At 31.1% G+C, this 17,816-nt stretch overlaps 1 protein-coding gene across 2 annotated transcripts; it reads right to left on the reverse strand.

The window, feature by feature from the left end:
- Nucleotides 1-3,751: 3,751 nt before the first annotated feature.
- On the reverse strand, nucleotides 3,752-6,075 carry LOC112735613 (malate dehydrogenase, cytoplasmic). 2 transcript variants are annotated; one of them, XM_025785145.3, is made up of 4 exons: nucleotides 5,896-6,075; nucleotides 4,736-5,211; nucleotides 4,110-4,482; nucleotides 3,752-4,014 (listed from the first exon to the last, which is right to left on the reverse strand). In XM_025785145.3, exons 1-4 carry the CDS (start codon nucleotides 5,933-5,935, stop codon nucleotides 3,920-3,922), a joined length of 984 nt encoding a protein of 327 aa, XP_025640930.1. In that variant the 5' UTR covers nucleotides 5,936-6,075; the 3' UTR covers nucleotides 3,752-3,919. The 2 variants fall into 2 exon arrangements, with proteins under 2 accessions (XP_025640930.1, XP_025640927.1); XM_025785142.3 differs by lacking the exon at nucleotides 5,896-6,075 and adding an exon at nucleotides 5,415-5,654.
- Between the last annotated feature and the right edge of the window lie 11,741 nt (nucleotides 6,076-17,816).

The raw sequence follows: 17,816 nt of genomic DNA on the forward strand, positions 1-17,816 counted from the left end.
AGTGGCCTCACTCCACGGTAGATGGAACGTGTGGGTCTCTGGATGTCATCGCTCTACAAATGCCGTGATCAAAGAGTTGTCGAAAATAAAATCCCTGAGAGGCACCTTGTCACCGAATCCAGCCTCCCTCAGATACGGGAGGATGGCGTTGGGTGGTGGAAGCGTGTGGCTCACTCGCCGGGGCAAGAGTAGGCGAGGCCTCTGACAAAAATAAATATTTCAAATGATTAAAAATTAAAATTTTTTATAGGTCCATCAACATATCAAACTTTTTTACTATTCTATACATTTGCTTAATAGAATTTTACATGTATATACTAACTGATTTTATGTCGACACGATATTTTCTGTTAATATACACTTACTTAACTAATACAAATTTTTTCAACACGTACGTGAAATTAAAATATTCAATAAAATAATTAATAATCTAACTATCAAACTTTGACTTTTTTTAATAATCTAATTATCAAACTTGGATATTTAGTAACTAAATTAATAAATGTGTGACCAATGAACTAACAACGGTTGAAAAACATCTACTCCAGCATTTAAACTCTAAATTAATAATTATGTACTTAACAACTAAATTACCAAAAAATGATAACTACATTTCTAGAATTATCAATTACTATCAGTCACCTATTCCTAATGATACAAATTGTATTCTAGTTCTTGGCAAGTACCCTAATCATGGCTATATATATATATAGGATTACATAAAATTCAAGATAATAAAACTAACCGCAAAGTCAGCTGCCCCAACATAGTGTTATGTCGCGTTTAGCTTGTTGATGTCCCGATCATGTGCATCTGTGCACGCCATCTTCGTCTTACTCAATAATATAGTTAGAAATGAGTAAAAGAGAGGAAAAAGTGGTCTAACTGGGGCCATAACCTTGCTGTAAACGATATCTATATATAGGCATCCTCTAGCCTTATCTTGTTTATAGTGTAAACGAGATAAGCTTGCACATATCTCGCTTGCACTGTAAACGAGATATACATGTGTCACGTGCACTAATCTTATCTCGTTTACAATGTAAACGAAATACGTGCAAGCTTATCTCGTTTACACTGTAAATGAGATAAGTCTGGAGGACGTATTTATGTAATATTTTTTATAATTATTTATTTCGGTAAATAAAACATTTATTTAATTTATTTAAATTAAAAAAATCCTACAAAATTTAAGTATGACAAAAAATACATACAAATAAATTTCATATAATATAAAGAGTAAAAGATAAATAGGTCCCTGACCTTTTTTCTCGCAGACATTTTTGTCTCTAACCATTGAACAATATTTTAAAGTTCCTGACGTCCTTAAAAGTTGGACGGATCAGTCCCTCCGTCCAAATGCCTCCGTCAGACCCAACAGAAAATTCTGACGTAGCTCCCGTAATGCTTGTCACGCGTACGCGTGGGTCACGCATACGTGTCGCCTGGCAGACTTCCCTCTCACGCGTACGCGTCGCCATGAATTCAACAAATCCTCATTTCTCCATGAATTATCCACTTTGCATGTTTTTTTTTCCATTTTTTTCAAGTCATTCTTGCCTTCAAAACTTTAAATCACTCAAACAAAGATATCAAGGTATCGAATGAGAGAAAAGTAAATTAAATTTAGCAATTTAATAGCCTAGAAAGCATATTTTCAATCATTAAGCACACTTAGGAGAAATTCACAAAATCATCCTATTTTAGTGAATAAACGTGAAAAAATTTGATAAAATCCACCAAATTCAATCTCCAAGAACATATATGAACAAGTAGAGCTAAAATAGTATGATGATTTATGAATTCTACTAATTCGAATCTCAAAATGAAGTATAAATATACTTGCAAGAAGAAAACTCGTGAAAGCAAGGAACAAGGGATTGAACATCGTATCCTCACCGGAAGTGTTTGCACTCTAATCTCTCTAGTGTTTGAGGGACGATTCTCTCAATTCTCTACTAATATTGCTTTTTAAGGCTTTCTCTTCTTCTACTAATCAACATATATTCAATGCATGGATACACATATTAAGATGTTTTTTCAAGGGTTGTAATGAAGTTAAGACTAAATTTAATTTACTTTTCTTCCATTTAATGCTTTGATATGTTTGTTTGAGTGATTTAAAATTTTGAAGGTAAGAATGACTTGAAAAAAATGGGAAAAAAAGTATGCAAATTGGAGAATTCATAAAAAAATGAGGATTTGCTGAATTCATGGCGACGCGTACATGTGTGTCACGCGTACGCGTAAGAGGGAAGTCTGTCAGGTGACGCATACGCGTAACAAGCATTACGGGAGTCACGTTAGACTTTTCTGTTGGGTCTAGCGGAGGCATTTGGACGGAGGGACTGATCCGTCCAACTTTTAAGGACGTCGGGGACTTAAAAATATTTTTCAATGGTCAGAGACGAAAATGTCTACAGAAACAAAGATCAGATACCTATTTGTCCACTACTCTAATATAAAAGTAGATGCAGTTAATTTCATGTAAACTTGATAATTGAGAGTCGTTAAATAATTTAACAAATTTGACTAAATTATCATATAATGTTTTGAACTATCAACTTCACATGAAATTAACTGGATGTGAGTTTTACCCATATAAAATAATATTTTATAAAATCAATTATGAAAAGATACAGAAAATATATTTCTTTGCAAGTATGCTTGTTTCATAAATTTTAATTTCTAATGCATTATTGTTTTTTTTCCTTTTGTCCTTATTGCATTATTTTATTTATTTATTTTTTGTCATTATTGCATTATTATATTGTTGAACTTATTACTATCTCTTGTAGCTTTGGAACTTGGTCGACCTATTGTATCAGATCCATCTGGTTTAGCTTTTTTATTTTTTATTAGATCGGATATGAATGTTAAAAATAGAGTGGGTAAAATATTAAGATGGGCTCAAAACTTACCAAACTTTACCCGATTTATATAAACACTGATTTTTTTAGGAAATTTGTTATGAGTTGAATAACTAATTTTAGTATATAAATATATTTTTATTAAGAATTTAACTAATATGTGATTTTAGAATAAATATTAAAATTATTAATTAAAAATTTATTATAAAAAATAGTACAACTTTGATTTTCAAAGCAATTATTATATATCTATTAAAATAAGATATTTAAATTTTTTTATTAATAGTGATTTTAACATGTAGCTAGGATACATAACTAAATCCTTTTGTTGAATATAGTTAGTTTAGTTAAGTGATAGTTTGTGTATTAAACTCTGTATATATTATATATGGATTATGTTACGTGTACACTAAAGTCAGCTACCAATATAAAATATATGTTAGAGTATAAATATATATTAAAAATAAATTAAACTACACATGTATTTATACACAAATACATTGATGACTGATTTGATGTACAAATAGTATTTTTCATTATATATAACTCACCTGTATAAACTCAAGTCTTACAGAATAATACACATCAATTCAGTTTTAATTATGCTCGATCTCTTTACTTCAAATTGTCTTCTCTGAGATAGATCTCTTAATTATTAGCACATTATGATTAAATTGAAAGACATCAATTATTCAATTAGAAAAACTCGTAGCAACGGTTAAGCGACTAACAACTTAAATAATAATAATAATAATAATAATTTGTATTTTGGAAAGCATGCAAGTGCAGAAAAAGAAAATGAAACGAACCATTTTTTTCTAAATTAATAAACATAAAACATCAACTCATCAGAGAGCGAAACAAGTGAAGGTACCAAAAGATAGAATAATAAAATAGGTAGAATTCACTTGCAATTGTTTTCATCTGTTAATTTCACATGAACACACGCACACACGAGTTTTCACTGATAAGATAACCACTCAAACACCAATATCAAAGTGTACTAATAAAACTGATGAGTTATTATATTCTTCTACGATGAAACGTCATCAGTGGAGACATGACTTAGCCAATTCTTTCTCTTCAATGAGCTCTTGGGCAGTTTTATCCATCTTTTCCCTTGAGAATGCATCGATCTCTAGCCCTGAATTATTGCCAATGTGTCAAAGAAAAGGAGCATGATGAATATGAATATGAATATGAATATGATAATAATAATAATAATAATAATGTGCCTACCCTGTACGATGCTCCATTCTCCTTTCTCACATGTAACCGGAAAAGAGTAAATTAGACCAGGTTGAATATCGTATGAGCCATCGGAATATACTCCCATTGAAACCCAGGATCCCTTGGGAGTACCAAGAACCCAGTCACGTATATGATCACAAGCAGAGCTTGCTGCGGAGAGTGCACTAGAGAGCTTCCTAGCTTTGATGATGGCAGCCCCTCGCTGCTGAACGGTGGCAATGAAGTCGTTGTTGAGCCATTCATCGTCGCCGACAACTTCCCTCACAGGCTTCTCCTGAACGGTGGCATGGTTCACATCCGGATACTGGGTGGAGGAATGGTTGCCCCAAATGATAACATTCTTGACATCCGTGATATGAACCTGAAAAGTTATTTTATCAAAATTTTCATATGATTAATATAACTAATCCTAATAAAATAAGGGTGAAAATTCAGGTGAAATCCACTTCAGGTGGAATTGATACTTGAGAGTCGTTAACTGCACCTGAGTTTTTACCTAAAATAAATATTTACATCTAAGCAAAATTCATAATTAAAAGTAATTAAATAATAATTTAATTAAATATTTTAAATTATCTAACTATTCTTAAGTAACAGGTCACACGAAGGCAAACCTTCGTCCTCTCAGAGATCTGAGCGAGGGCTCTATTATGGTCGAGCCTAGTAAGGCAAGTGATGTTCTTGTCAGGAATGGACGGAGCAAACTCCTTGAGTATGAGAGCGTTGGTGTTGGCCGGATTGGCCACCACCAGCACCTTGCAATCGGCGGCGGCGTGCTTCTCAAGCGCGGACGCCTGCGCCTTGTATATGGACACATTCTTGGACATGACGTCTTTTCTTTCCATCCCTTCTTTTCTCGGGAAACCACCAAGCATGACCGCAATGTTGACCCCCTTGCATGCCTCTGCCACGTCGGTGGAAGCCACAATCCCTCTTAGAAGCGGCAGCGCCGCGTCCATCAGCTCCATCTTCACTCCTTTCAATGCCTCCGCTGCTGGCTCAATGTCAAGCATGTGAAGAATCACCGGCTGATTTGGCCCTAGCATTGCCCCTCTTGCTATCATTGCTACCAGTGCATACCCTATTTGCCCTATTTTTTCATTCAATTCATACATACATATATGGTTAATCATTTTATAACTCAAATGTAATACATAACAAAAATTCAATAAGTCAACAACTTTTAGCTAACATGTTTAATTTATTTATTAACAAATATACAATGACTAATTTAATAAGTGAATTTTTTCCATTACATAGCCTTTTTAAGTAATGAATTAAATCATGTCATGCCTGCAGCACCCGTGACCAATACTGTAACGGGTTCCTTCTCTTGATGGAGAAGACCACACATGTATCGAATCATCTTCCAAAACAAAGAAACACAAATCAAAACAAGAAGAATTTTTTGAGCGATTGTGTTGTTGATAATCTCCCATATCTTGTTTTGGACGAGTGTTTGGTCCACATTCACAATCTCCCAAAGAGGAATTTCCATGGTCAAGTTATTCACACGACCAACACAAATTAAACAATCTACTTCATCGATATATATAAGATCAATTTCAAAAGAATCAATGAAGTGCATACTTGTTCACCAAGGAAATCATCATATACCAAAACTATTTCCTCACGGAATGCATGCGGGGAAAGAGAATCAGTCGCCTTAGACGAAAAGGAACGAATAATTAAACATTATATACAATAAACTATACTACAATTAAATTAGTATGTATTTTGGTACGAAGTGAAGAAGCAAATTAAAATGAATTACCAGCGGCGCCAGTGACGAGAACTCTAAGTGGATCCACCATTGCAACGAAGATACTTGTTATGAGGAAGCTCACTCACTAGTGTTAGTGCCTAGTGCGTGATGTAATATGAATATGAGAAAAATAATTTGGGTACGTAAACAAGTAAAAATGACGGAGAGATAGGAGGGATTAAGAATAAGAATGAATGACGGTAATTGCGGGTATTGATTATACAGCACTACTAAGACGGTTGCTGGAAAGTGTCACCAACCAACAATACCAAAGAAAAAGTCTCATGATTTCCTTCCACGTGATCTTATATTCGATTCGCAATGCTTTTAGTTCGGAGTTAACTCCTACATTCGCTAACACTACACACTATTTTTAAGAAAATGTTAGGTAATAAAATAAAATTAGCTAAAAATAGTATAAATTTTTTTATTAACTTTTTTAATTATAATACACTATTATTGTTCGGTGAAAATTTATATGCAATTAAATAGATCATAATTTAATATTTTAATATTTTTAGTTCATAACTATATTTATTTATTAATTTTAATCTGATCAGTTAATAATATTATTTAATAATTTATTTCATAATTTTCTTTCATATTTTATTTCTATTTTTTATTTTATAATATATAATCTATATATAAAAATATAATTTGTATGATAGAAATTATTAAAATATTTATAATTTAATATTTATATTATGATATTTTGATATGTATAATAATATCTATCATTTATGAAGCAACGACACTTCATTGAGTTGTCGTTTTCGTGTATCGGACATATTTCGGACACGACACTTATCGACACTCGTCTGATTGTCTCAATAAAAAATAAAAAATTCTTCTCCGGACACACTTAGACATACCTAAATACCGTCACGTGTCTGCGTGTTCAGCCTTATGCTTAACATATATCGTTGAAATGGGTTTAGAAATAATATATATTATTATTTATTAAAACAAAAAAATATTTTAGATAATTTTATATAGTTAAAAAAGACATTAAAAATAGTTAAAAAATTATTTTATATTTTAACAGCAATAAAATATCAAAAATTTATTATAATTTATCTAAAAAATACTTTATATTCTATATATATGTCGTATCCCCGTGTCTTATAAGATTTTAAAATTCGTATGTCCGCATGTCCCGTGTAGTGTCGTGTTCTGTGTCCGTGACAGTGTCCTTACATCATAGTCTATAATTCATAAATTGAAATTGATTTGTTATTATTTATTATTTATTATTTATTTTGTAGGTCATAAAATAATATTTTTATGTTTCTAATTTTCAATAAATTAAAATTAACGAATTTGAGATTTTGGATTTTTTATAAAATATGTTGTGTTAATTTGAAAATATTTTGTAGGATTAATGATATAACAATTTAAGACTTTCATTTGACATAAAGATTATATAATTGTAAATGTAATAAACTAATAACGAGGGTGAGATTTTTGGGATTTAATTCTCATAGAATTTGAAATTATTTTTGGTGTAATTAAATAAAAAAATATCTATAAAAAATTAATTGCATCAATTAATTAAGCATTACTCAACCTTGTGGCTAGTGCAACAAAATATAGTTTACCTTAGAACATATATGATACAAAGCAATTATTGTTCTCTCGAGTGAATATCTATTCCCATTTTTGATAATTTTTTTTGAAGGATCACACTACAAAAAATAGAGTTATTTTAACATTTTATTTTTTAACATTATAATTAAATGTCAAAATTAATATATATTTTTGACAAATATCACAAATATCAAATTTTTTATATTTTCTTGATGAATAATTTGACCGTAGAAAATTACTCCTCAATTTTGACACTCATATATTTTCAATTTACTCCATTATTTTTCTTCTTCTTTAGACTCTGTTAATTTTGACATCACACTGCTCTCAATTTAGGATTATACTAGTCATTCTTTATCTTCAAAATTTTAATTTATTCTTTAGTTTTAAGATCTCATCTCATTCTTTGTTAAGATTTTTTGTTGAGAATATTTTATAGTCAATAAGTGTCAAAATAAATAGCATTTTTGACAATTAATAAGTATCACAGAAAATATGTTCTCTTTCTAACAAATTATTTTTGACAGCCAATATTTATCAAAATAAGATTTAAATTTTTTTCACAATCATTTATATGTTAAAAATATAATTTTTGACAAAACTTTTATTAACATATTTTTATAATTAAAATAGTATTAAAAATTTTTTTTGACAAATTTTAATTTTTTTTACACATTATAACCCTAAAAAATAATCTATATTATTGTAGTGCCATGAAGTCTCAATAAAAGAAAATATTTATTTTGGCAGCTCATAAGATTGGATGGCTTCTCTATCAATGATCTTTTTTTAGAACATGTTTATGTTACACACTAATTATTAATATGTCCTTTATTTAATTTTTATAAATAAAAATAATTTTAAAATTATTAACATTTCTTAGTTTTAAAAAATAAGTTTAGTCAATATATTTAAAAAAGATGACAAAAAAAACTAACAGTCCTAACAATTATTCCTAAAAAAAAGAATTTGTTGATCTAGATCAATAATTTAATATGTTATGTAGATTTATTCTGTTAATACAAAAAAAAATATTGACAAAAGAATTAATCAGTCTCACAAAAATAAATATCAATAGCCAAATTTTTTTTTATTGAGAGTCTCATCTTTTAAAATAATTATCAAAAACCGTTTATATTTTTTTTATCTAATCTTTTGTAAGTCTTAATTCTTTTATTAACGTTCGAAACATCATATTTTTAATTTATTATAAATATCTTATTTCGTCTTACTTTAATTTTTTGGTCAAAATCATTTGTTTTAATATCCTTTCATCTATTGATTTTCTTTTAGACAATGATAAAAATCGTAATAATTGTAATAGTTATATTAGTAGTTGCTGTGTTTTTTTTTTTCTTATGGTTATAGTGATTTGAGAATAAATACGATAAAATAATAAAATAATAATAATAATAATAAAAGAAAAAGTATATTTTTTTAAAAAGTATTTTTTAATAAATAAAATAAAATAAAATATTTATGATAGAAATAAGACTTTCAAAAACATTAAGGAGAAAACTAATACTTAACTAAAGTGTTATAGTTTTTCTTTGCCAAGGTTATGGATTAAGATATTAAGACAATAATGTCAACTGGGATAACTCTCGATCCTAAGTACACAATACACTTACATACTCCTTACATATTTATTATATTTTTTTTGAGAAAAATACCAAAACGGCCCCTGACAATAACATAAAAAGACAACGAGGCCCCTAGGAAAAAAAAAACTCCTATCCAGCCCCTATTTTTTTATTCCGTTAGACAAGTTAGCCCTTCCGTTAATAATTTGTCTCTAGAGCTAATTCATCATGCCTACATGGCACGTTAAGTTAATGACGTGTCAGTTAAATGCCAACCTGGATGGGCAGATTAATGGGCCATCCAACCCGGCCCCTAACAATTCCAATAAAAATAAGCAAACTTCACATGATGACACAGAACTCCTCTTCTACTCTCCTGAATTACAAAAAACCCTAATGCTCTCCCTTTCAAAATTCGTTGAAGACGCTTGACTTGGAGGAAGACGTTGGTCTTGACGGAGCTATTGACAGCGCCGTGACGGAGAATTGCATAGTTGTGAGGTAAGCTTTGTTACTCATTCTCTCTGCCATTGCATGTGTATGATCAAGTTGAAGGTGATTTTATTCACACTCTCTGCCACTGAACATGCTTTGAAATCTATGATTTGGAGTATTGTTTATATTAAATTTTGTATGAAGGGTTGAATTAGAATATGGCTTAGGATTCAATAACAACAAATATGCTCTGTATATTTTGGCACAAGGGTTAATCAATATTTTGAGAGAGAGAGAGAGAAGGGAGGGGGGATTTCAGAAGCATTTATAAATTCAAGTTATTAATATTATTTTCTCATGTATCAATTCAGCTTTCTTTGGTCTACCAAAACGTAACGATAATGGATACACCAAGGAATACCAATAGAAAAAGGAACATTGTTATGCAATAGAAGAAAGAATCAAGCTAAGTAGTATGTACAGATGACATATAAAAAAAATTGCTACAAAGATAAATCAGAATTCGAAAAGCACATTTACTAAAATCCAAATTCAAGTTTCTCTTTTGTAATATAATATTGTGACCATGTTCTGATTATAATATTGTGACCATGTTCTGATTCAAAGCCTCAAAGTTTAATAATTATTTATTAAGATATGGCCTTTACTGCACACTACAGATTTACTAATTTAGTAAAGCAAATTTACTAATGTAGTCTATTACTTATTATTATTGTTGCTAAATTTTAGATAAAATTGATATATAATTCACATTGTCCTGTTTAGTGAATAATCTACATTAAAATTTGTCTATCTATGTATTAAAATTTGATAAATTGATATATAATTTACATTAAAATTTGATATATCAATCATTAAAATTACTAAATAATATACATTATTTTCAAATATATATCTATCTATTACCTATTGTTATTGTTGCTGAATTTGTCTTTCATTGGTGCTGCAGATGTCTAACTTTTCAATACCCGTATTTCACCATGGTGGAAGACTTGGGAAGGATAGTAATGGGGTGTTGAAGTATTTGGATGGAAAGGTACATAAATTTCCTCCAATGGACTTAGATTTAGTGAACTTTTTTGATCTAGAAGAACTACTAAAGAGTTTAGGATATGCTGATTATGCTGTAATGTACTGGTTAGAACCCACAGCTCAAAATTTAGAATTTGGTCTGAATGTGATTAAGGGAGATGCTGAGATAAATGATTTGAGAAACATTTTATTGGCGAATGACTGTTTAGAATTTAATTTATACTTTGAACACCCAGTTGGTGATCCTTGCTATGTTAATGAGGATTTAGGGCAGGCTGCGACTCAAGTTAATGATTCTTCATCCTCATCCTCATCTAATGAAGATGATGAAAGTTCAGAGGATGAGGCATACAATCCTCCTTCAGATGCATATGATGAGAGTAGTGACACTGATAGTGATGAAGACAGAATGAAATTGAGGAGACATACTAATAAGAAGGCTGCTGATGAGAAAGATGATTGTGATAATGGGAAGGGTGGTGCTGACGGGAAGGCTGCTAGAAATGTGAATACGGACAAGAAGATGGCTAATTCAAGGAAGTATGCAGGAAAAAGAAAGAAACATGCTTGGCCCAACTTCAGTCCTAGTGGAAGGGGTAATGTTAGATTTGGTTCAGGGGGCAATATAGGTGGACAAAATACTGGGCTTAGTGGTTCTAAGGCCCAACCTGGTTCTAGACAAGATAAAAGTGGGTCAACTCACACTAAGGGTGTTGAGCCCATTATAGAAGAAGTTGATTCTGAAGAAGAGAATGAGTATGCTTATGAGAGTGAAGCATTTGTGTCCCTTATTTCATCAGATGATGAAGGAGGTAATAAACACGAATGGCCGGAGCACAAAACCGGTTATGGCTATGGAGAAGTGTACTTTGAGTTGGGCATGGAGTTTGACACAATGGCTGAGTTCAAGGAGTGTTTGAAGGATTACTTCGTTTATGAGGGAAAGGAATGCCGATATATTAGGAATGAACCAAAAAGAATTAGGGCGACATGTGCTGACGAAGGATGTCCGTGGTTAATCTATACCTCATACAATTCTAGAGATTGTTGCTATCAGATCAAAACCTTTATAGATAACCATACATGTGGGAGGGATTTTGTTTCTAATCTGGCCGACTACAAGTGGGTTGCAAGCAAGTTGGTTAAGGTCTTAGAAACTCGGCCGGACTTGACACCAAAAGAGGCTAAGGTGCACATGGTTGATGAGTATAATGTGCAACTGCATGACAAGATGGTCGCAAGAGGCTTGAAGGCTGCAAGGGAACAAGTAATTGGAAAGGAAGGAGAACAATACGGTAAACTACAAGACTACTTGAGTGAGTTGTTAAGGAGCAACCCAGGTTCCACTGCAATGATGTGGACAATACCTCAACCAGAGGGTCTGCCACTATTTGATAGGCTTTACATCTCGCTTGAGGCTTGTATGCGTGGGTTCAAGGTTGGCTGCAGGCAGTTGATTGGCCTTGACGGATGCTTTCTGAAAGGATATTATGGTGGACAGCTCCTATCCGCAATAGCACAAGACGAAAACAATCATTTCTTTGTTATATCTTATGCGGTGGTGAACAGTGAAAACACTGAAACATGGAAGTGGTTTCTAACAAGGTTGAAAGAAGACTTGGGTGATGTTTGCAATGAAGAACTAAATTTCATCTCGAACCAACAAAAAGTAAGCATTCTATAACATAAATTCTGTTATTAAAGTTATGATTTCATTTTGTTATGATGTTATGATTTTCCTGAAGTCTGGTGTAGGAATTTATTTCTGAAGTTTATCTACTTTAATTATGGTCTTGCTGAATTCTAGTATAAGAGTTTATCAGTGAGGGATATTTGGGATATTTGTATTAGTTAATTTAATTTGTAGTGCTGTTTGTTAGTTTATTTTATTAGTGAACTTTGTTTGTGAATTTTGTTGATGAACTAAATCAGGGGTTGGCAGCTGCCCTTAATAATGTTATGCCCAATGCAAATCATCGAAACTGTGTACTTCACCTTTGGAAGAATTTTACAAAAAAATTTAAAGACAAAGAGTCCAAAAGCATGGTTTGGAGGTGTGCAAAGTCAACTACTAAGATGCAGTTCAATAACAACATGGAAAAGTTGAAGCAGATAAATTGTCATGCATGGGAGCATATGATGAGATTTCCTCCATCATGTTGGTCAAAATCACACTTCAGTCACGGACCAAAAGTAGACAACATAACCAACAATATGTGTGAAGTATGGAATGCTAAGATTGTTGGTTATAGGGGAAAATCAATATTAACATTGTGTGAGGAGTTGAGATGCTATATTATGCGAAAAATGGCCAATCACAAGAGAAAACTAGCTAAATACAATGGTAAATTGGCTCCTGTGCAACAGATTAAGTTGGAACAAATTGTTATGCCTGAAAGCAACAAGTGGAATGCAGTATGGAATGGAGATAATGACAAAGCTATCTATGAAGTTCAAAAAAATTCCCACAAGGTTGGTGTAAATCTCAAAGAGCACACCTGCACATGCAATGTGTGGCAGCTCACAGGTAATTCATGTATACTATGCTATTTGATTTATTAAAATTGTAAATCTCAAGTTTATCTGCTATGTCATTATAGTATTTGATTTACTAAAATTGTACGTAGGGCTTCCCTGCAAGCATGCAGTTGCTGCAATTTTTAGATTGAAAAATATGGGATACAAATTAGAAGACTTTGTTGATAAGTCACTGACAATGGATGCTGTCCGAGCAGCATACTCCTATGTGATCCAACCAGTAAACAGTGATGAATATTGGATCCCCACAGATTGTCAAGGACTCCTCCCTCCTCCAATCGTACGTCCAGCTGGCCGGCCAAAACTTAGGAGGATGAAAGCTCCTATCGAAATGGTAATTGGCAATAAAGTTAGGGGATCACACCAAGTAACTTGTAGTAAGTGTGAAGAGAAAGGTCATTATCACAAGACTTGCAAAGGTGCACCTAAGGATCCAAATTGGCAGTCAAAGACTAAAAAGAGAAAGAAGGAAAGCAAGACTCAATCAGAAACTTCCGTTGGAGCAGCAACAAACAAGCTAGGACAACAACATGATCCATTGGTTGCATTTTGTTATTTTTGGGTATTTTATTTTTTTAATTTATTTAATTCTGCTAGGTTTGTTCTATGTTGTTGATTGCAAATTGTTGAATCTATATGTTATATTTGCATCATCATTTTCAGGCAAAGACAAAAAAGAATAAGAAAAAGATGCCAATACTGAAAGCCTCGCCTAATGTAGACTTTGGTGAAGAGATTGATTTATCTCAATCTGCCCCTCCTAATGATGGACCTGTGAGTATAGGATTGTATTTAGTGACTTATGTCTTGCTCATTTTTTGTGCTGAAATGGTTCTTCTACATTGTGCAGGCTACACAGCAAATTCCTGAACCTCCTGTTGGGTTTCGAATGAAGCAAACCATTGTGAGGCCGCCAATACCACCCACTCAAAACTATTTAGAGCCACTTGGACCAGCTACCTCAGAGGCCTCTGGCAGCTTGTTTACCTTCATGCCAACACCTGGGTTTAGGCCTCCAACTAACACTTGAGGAGATTCATTAATGGATTAAAAGCACCAAGTGAAGACTCATGTATTTTGTTGGTCTATAAGTGAAGAGTCATATGTATCTTATGAACTCAATTAATTATCTTTTGGTTCCTTAATAGTTGTAAATGAATTCGCTGGTATATAAGTTAGACAACCGGCAATTTAGAGACGTATAATTTTACTATTGCACAGCACAAACAATCATACTTTGGTGCTAAGTTTATTATAATAGATTATGGAACTATTTTGGATTGTGTTTATAGCTCCATCTTTATTATCATATAGCACATATGAAAATCATATTGTATAGACTTTTTTTAATTTGATGAAACATATATTTAACTTACAATCATTGCATACCCAGATTTTTAAATCTTCATCCATCAAAATATGTGATTACACATTTGTAATATAATCTAATTTCTTTCAATACAATATCATATCAGATTAAAGTGATTGCAAACTCATTAACATAAAACATAATATTACACAGATTCAGTTACATCTTGAAAGCATTACAACGCAACATAATTATCACAAAATGTCACAGCTAAGATTATGACAAGTACTTAGGACATGTACTAAAGACTACATCAATTAGGATACTAATTATACCCAAAATTATAAGCCTAAAACAACTGAAGTAATATCTACCACCTTGAGATCTAATTTTGTTTTGATTTTTCAAATTCAATTCCATCTCTAACTCCTTCAATCTATGTTCTACCTCCTTCAATCTCCTTTCCATTAAAATAGCATTGCTAGAAGTAATGTCATCGTCCATATTTTCATTAACTAATACATCTAGCCACTTGAAATACTTGCAATGTGGGATGGGTGCCTGGAAATAAAAAATTTTGATTGTTAAAAAAAATACAAAAAAATCACGCAGGTTACAAATTTAAGAAATATTACATAAATTTTTCAAATTTAAGAAATATACAAAAAAAATCAATACTTACATTGTAATTAGGGCATCCCAAGAAGAACCTATTCGGATTAAGTTCTGTGCAAGATTGAAAGAGAATTGTATAGGACCCACAGTGACATTTTGGAGATATGAATTTCTTCTTTCTTGGCTGCTCAACTCTTCCGGAAGAAAAGGTGCAGCACTTACTCTCTCCACCAATACTATAACCACGCAGGTTGCGACTCCTAGTTTCCGAAGAATGATCTTCATGGCTCATGGTGGTAGACAGTTAGGGTTTTACACAAGCAGGAAGGAGGAAGAGGCGTTTAGAGTTCATCATATTCTGTGAAGTGCAGATAAAACACGAAATTATATTTTCAAAAAATTGTCAGGGACCGGGTTGGGTGATTCATTAATATGCCAATCCAAGCTGGCACTTAACGGACACATCACCATCTTAACTTGCCACGTATTCACGTTCCGTTAACCCCAAAAATAAATTATTGACGTAGGGGCTAATTTGTCTCACGAAAAAAGTTTCAGGGACCGGAATGTAGTTTTTTTTTTATAAGGGCCTCGTTGTCTTTCGCAAAAAATGTCAGGGCCGGACCGGGTATTCACTCTTTTTTTTTTCAAATGTATCTTCTAGATGGTGGAAACAGGGTAAAACACTAAAATGCCATCTGAGCTAAGGCTCTTTGGCTTCTTTTTTTTCTGAAACTGAGAATTTATTCGTTAATAGTGGGCCGAAAAATACAATTAGGTTCAACGGGATCTACCAAATAATCACCCATCTATGTTGATGAATTTGGGCCAACGCTGCTTTGTTAAAATTAACTTCTCTTCTTTGTTGGGCTGAGTTATTTTCAAATGTTTTTACTTTTTACAATAGTTTTGTTAGGTCTTCCAAGATTTAATACCTGCCTTCCTGGAAAAAAAAAAAAAACTAAAAAATAGTACACCAAAGAAAAAATATAAAAAGTAAATGGACACACACACACACACACACACACATATATATATATATATATATATATATATATATATATATATATATATATATATATATATCTTTAAAATATATGTTAGCTGGGACCAAAATAAAAAAGATATCTTAAGTTCATTCGTTCCCTTGATAAAATTAAAAAAAGGAATTAAGAAACATTTTCCTTTTTCTTTCAGTAAATTAAGAAGATTGATATGAATCTTGAGTTGCGTAGAGATTGAAATCCACGTGTTTGAAAGAGAATATCACACGTTAAATAGATAATTATTAGTTAAAATATTTTTTAAAAGAACACTTTTAGCTTTTAATATATCAATATTTCAAATTAATTCTGAAAATATAAATGTGAGTTACATATGTCATTTTTATTAATTAGATATACCATGGCATATCACAAATTATCTAACTTGAATTATTATTTTATATTTTAAAAAGTAATTTAAAATGTCTAACTTTTGAAAATTAAATTGGCACACATATATATAATCTTTCACTAATTTTTTCCATGAATTAATCCTTAAATATAATAATATATTTCTGTAAATATTATTGCTATGTTACACCATTGAAAGTAAAAATAGTAATCCACAATTTCACATCGTAAGGATAAAGATGGGCAAATATATCTGCTACTTCGCCTTAAATACATGAGTTAAAATATATTTGGATAGAGTATTTCAAATTTTTTAAAAAATTAAAATATTATATAATTAAATTGAGAGAATGTATATGCGATAAATTTGATTCTAAATTCTTTTCCTTTTATATTAGTCAAATTTTAAGAAAGGAAAATAATTGAGAATTATACTTTTTTTTATAAAAATATTTTAAAAATTTAAAAAATATTTTATAAAAATAACTAAAATTTATAAAATTATTTTATTGATATTTAACTATAATTATTTTTCTCTAAATATCTTATCCTAATGAGAAAGTATATGGAGTCAATGGAATATTTATACAATATATACAATGGAAGTTTAAGAATGTTCGATTTAATATAGAGATATAACCATTAGTATTATTTTTTTTCATCAGTTGGTTTCATGATATAGTATTAAAATTCTAGATTCAAAATGTCAAGAGTTTGATTATTGATGAACCCAAACTCAGCTTAAATTTTTTGGATGAGTGGTTTCACGTGAGGTGTTTATTATTCTAATACCCAAATAATTATTCTGCATGATATAAATAATGTTTATTTTTTAACCCATATTAAACCAAATAAATAATTTATTGTACAAATTTCATTGCTCTCTAGCAGTATTCTATCCTAATACACTCCTATGCACTTTTGAGTATCTATCAAACAAGATTATTTGGATCTTTTACTAAAGTATCGCCGGCGAAATATTATGTTACTACTATTTTGCTGGTGTTAACTAATTTTATGAAACCTATTGTGGGAAAGATTAATTTACAGGAACAAGTGGTGCACTTTCTATTTTGATATCGGAAAGGAGCTTGAGTTTTGTTGCGTTATTAGGATGAAGGATGTATCGCAAAAGTTATGAAAGATTGTTAGAAGAAATCTGAAGGTCAAATTTAAAAGTTATATTTGCATTCCATAATTTAAATTTCAGTATCCATAAAATTAAATTATCTAATTTTCTATTTCTAGAGGACAACTATGAAATCAGACCTTATTTAATTATTATTAAAAACATAAACTCTATATTGGAAGAGAAAAATGAGAGCTTATATAATAGGAAATAAAACATAAATACATTTCATTTAAAGAAATTATTCCAAGTAGTGTATAAAAGTAAAGTATTGTGAATAAATATTT

Source organism: Arachis hypogaea, chromosome 2, assembly GCF_003086295.3.
Source record: "Arachis hypogaea cultivar Tifrunner chromosome 2, arahy.Tifrunner.gnm2.J5K5, whole genome shotgun sequence".
NCBI classification, from domain to species: Eukaryota; Viridiplantae; Streptophyta; class Magnoliopsida; order Fabales; family Fabaceae; genus Arachis; species Arachis hypogaea.

Coding starts and splice junctions, on each gene's coding strand:
- LOC112735613 (XM_025785142.3), bottom strand. CDS start 5,619: ATGGAAATTCCTCTTTGGGAGATTGTGAATGTGGACCAAACACTCGTC. Junction 4,483..4,735: donor AGATCTCTGAGAGGACGAAG/GTTTGCCTTCGT, acceptor ATAACTTTTCAG/GTTCATATCACGGATGTCAA. Junction 4,015..4,109: donor AGAATGGAGCATCGTACAGG/GTAGGCACATTA, acceptor GCAATAATTCAG/GGCTAGAGATCGATGCATTC.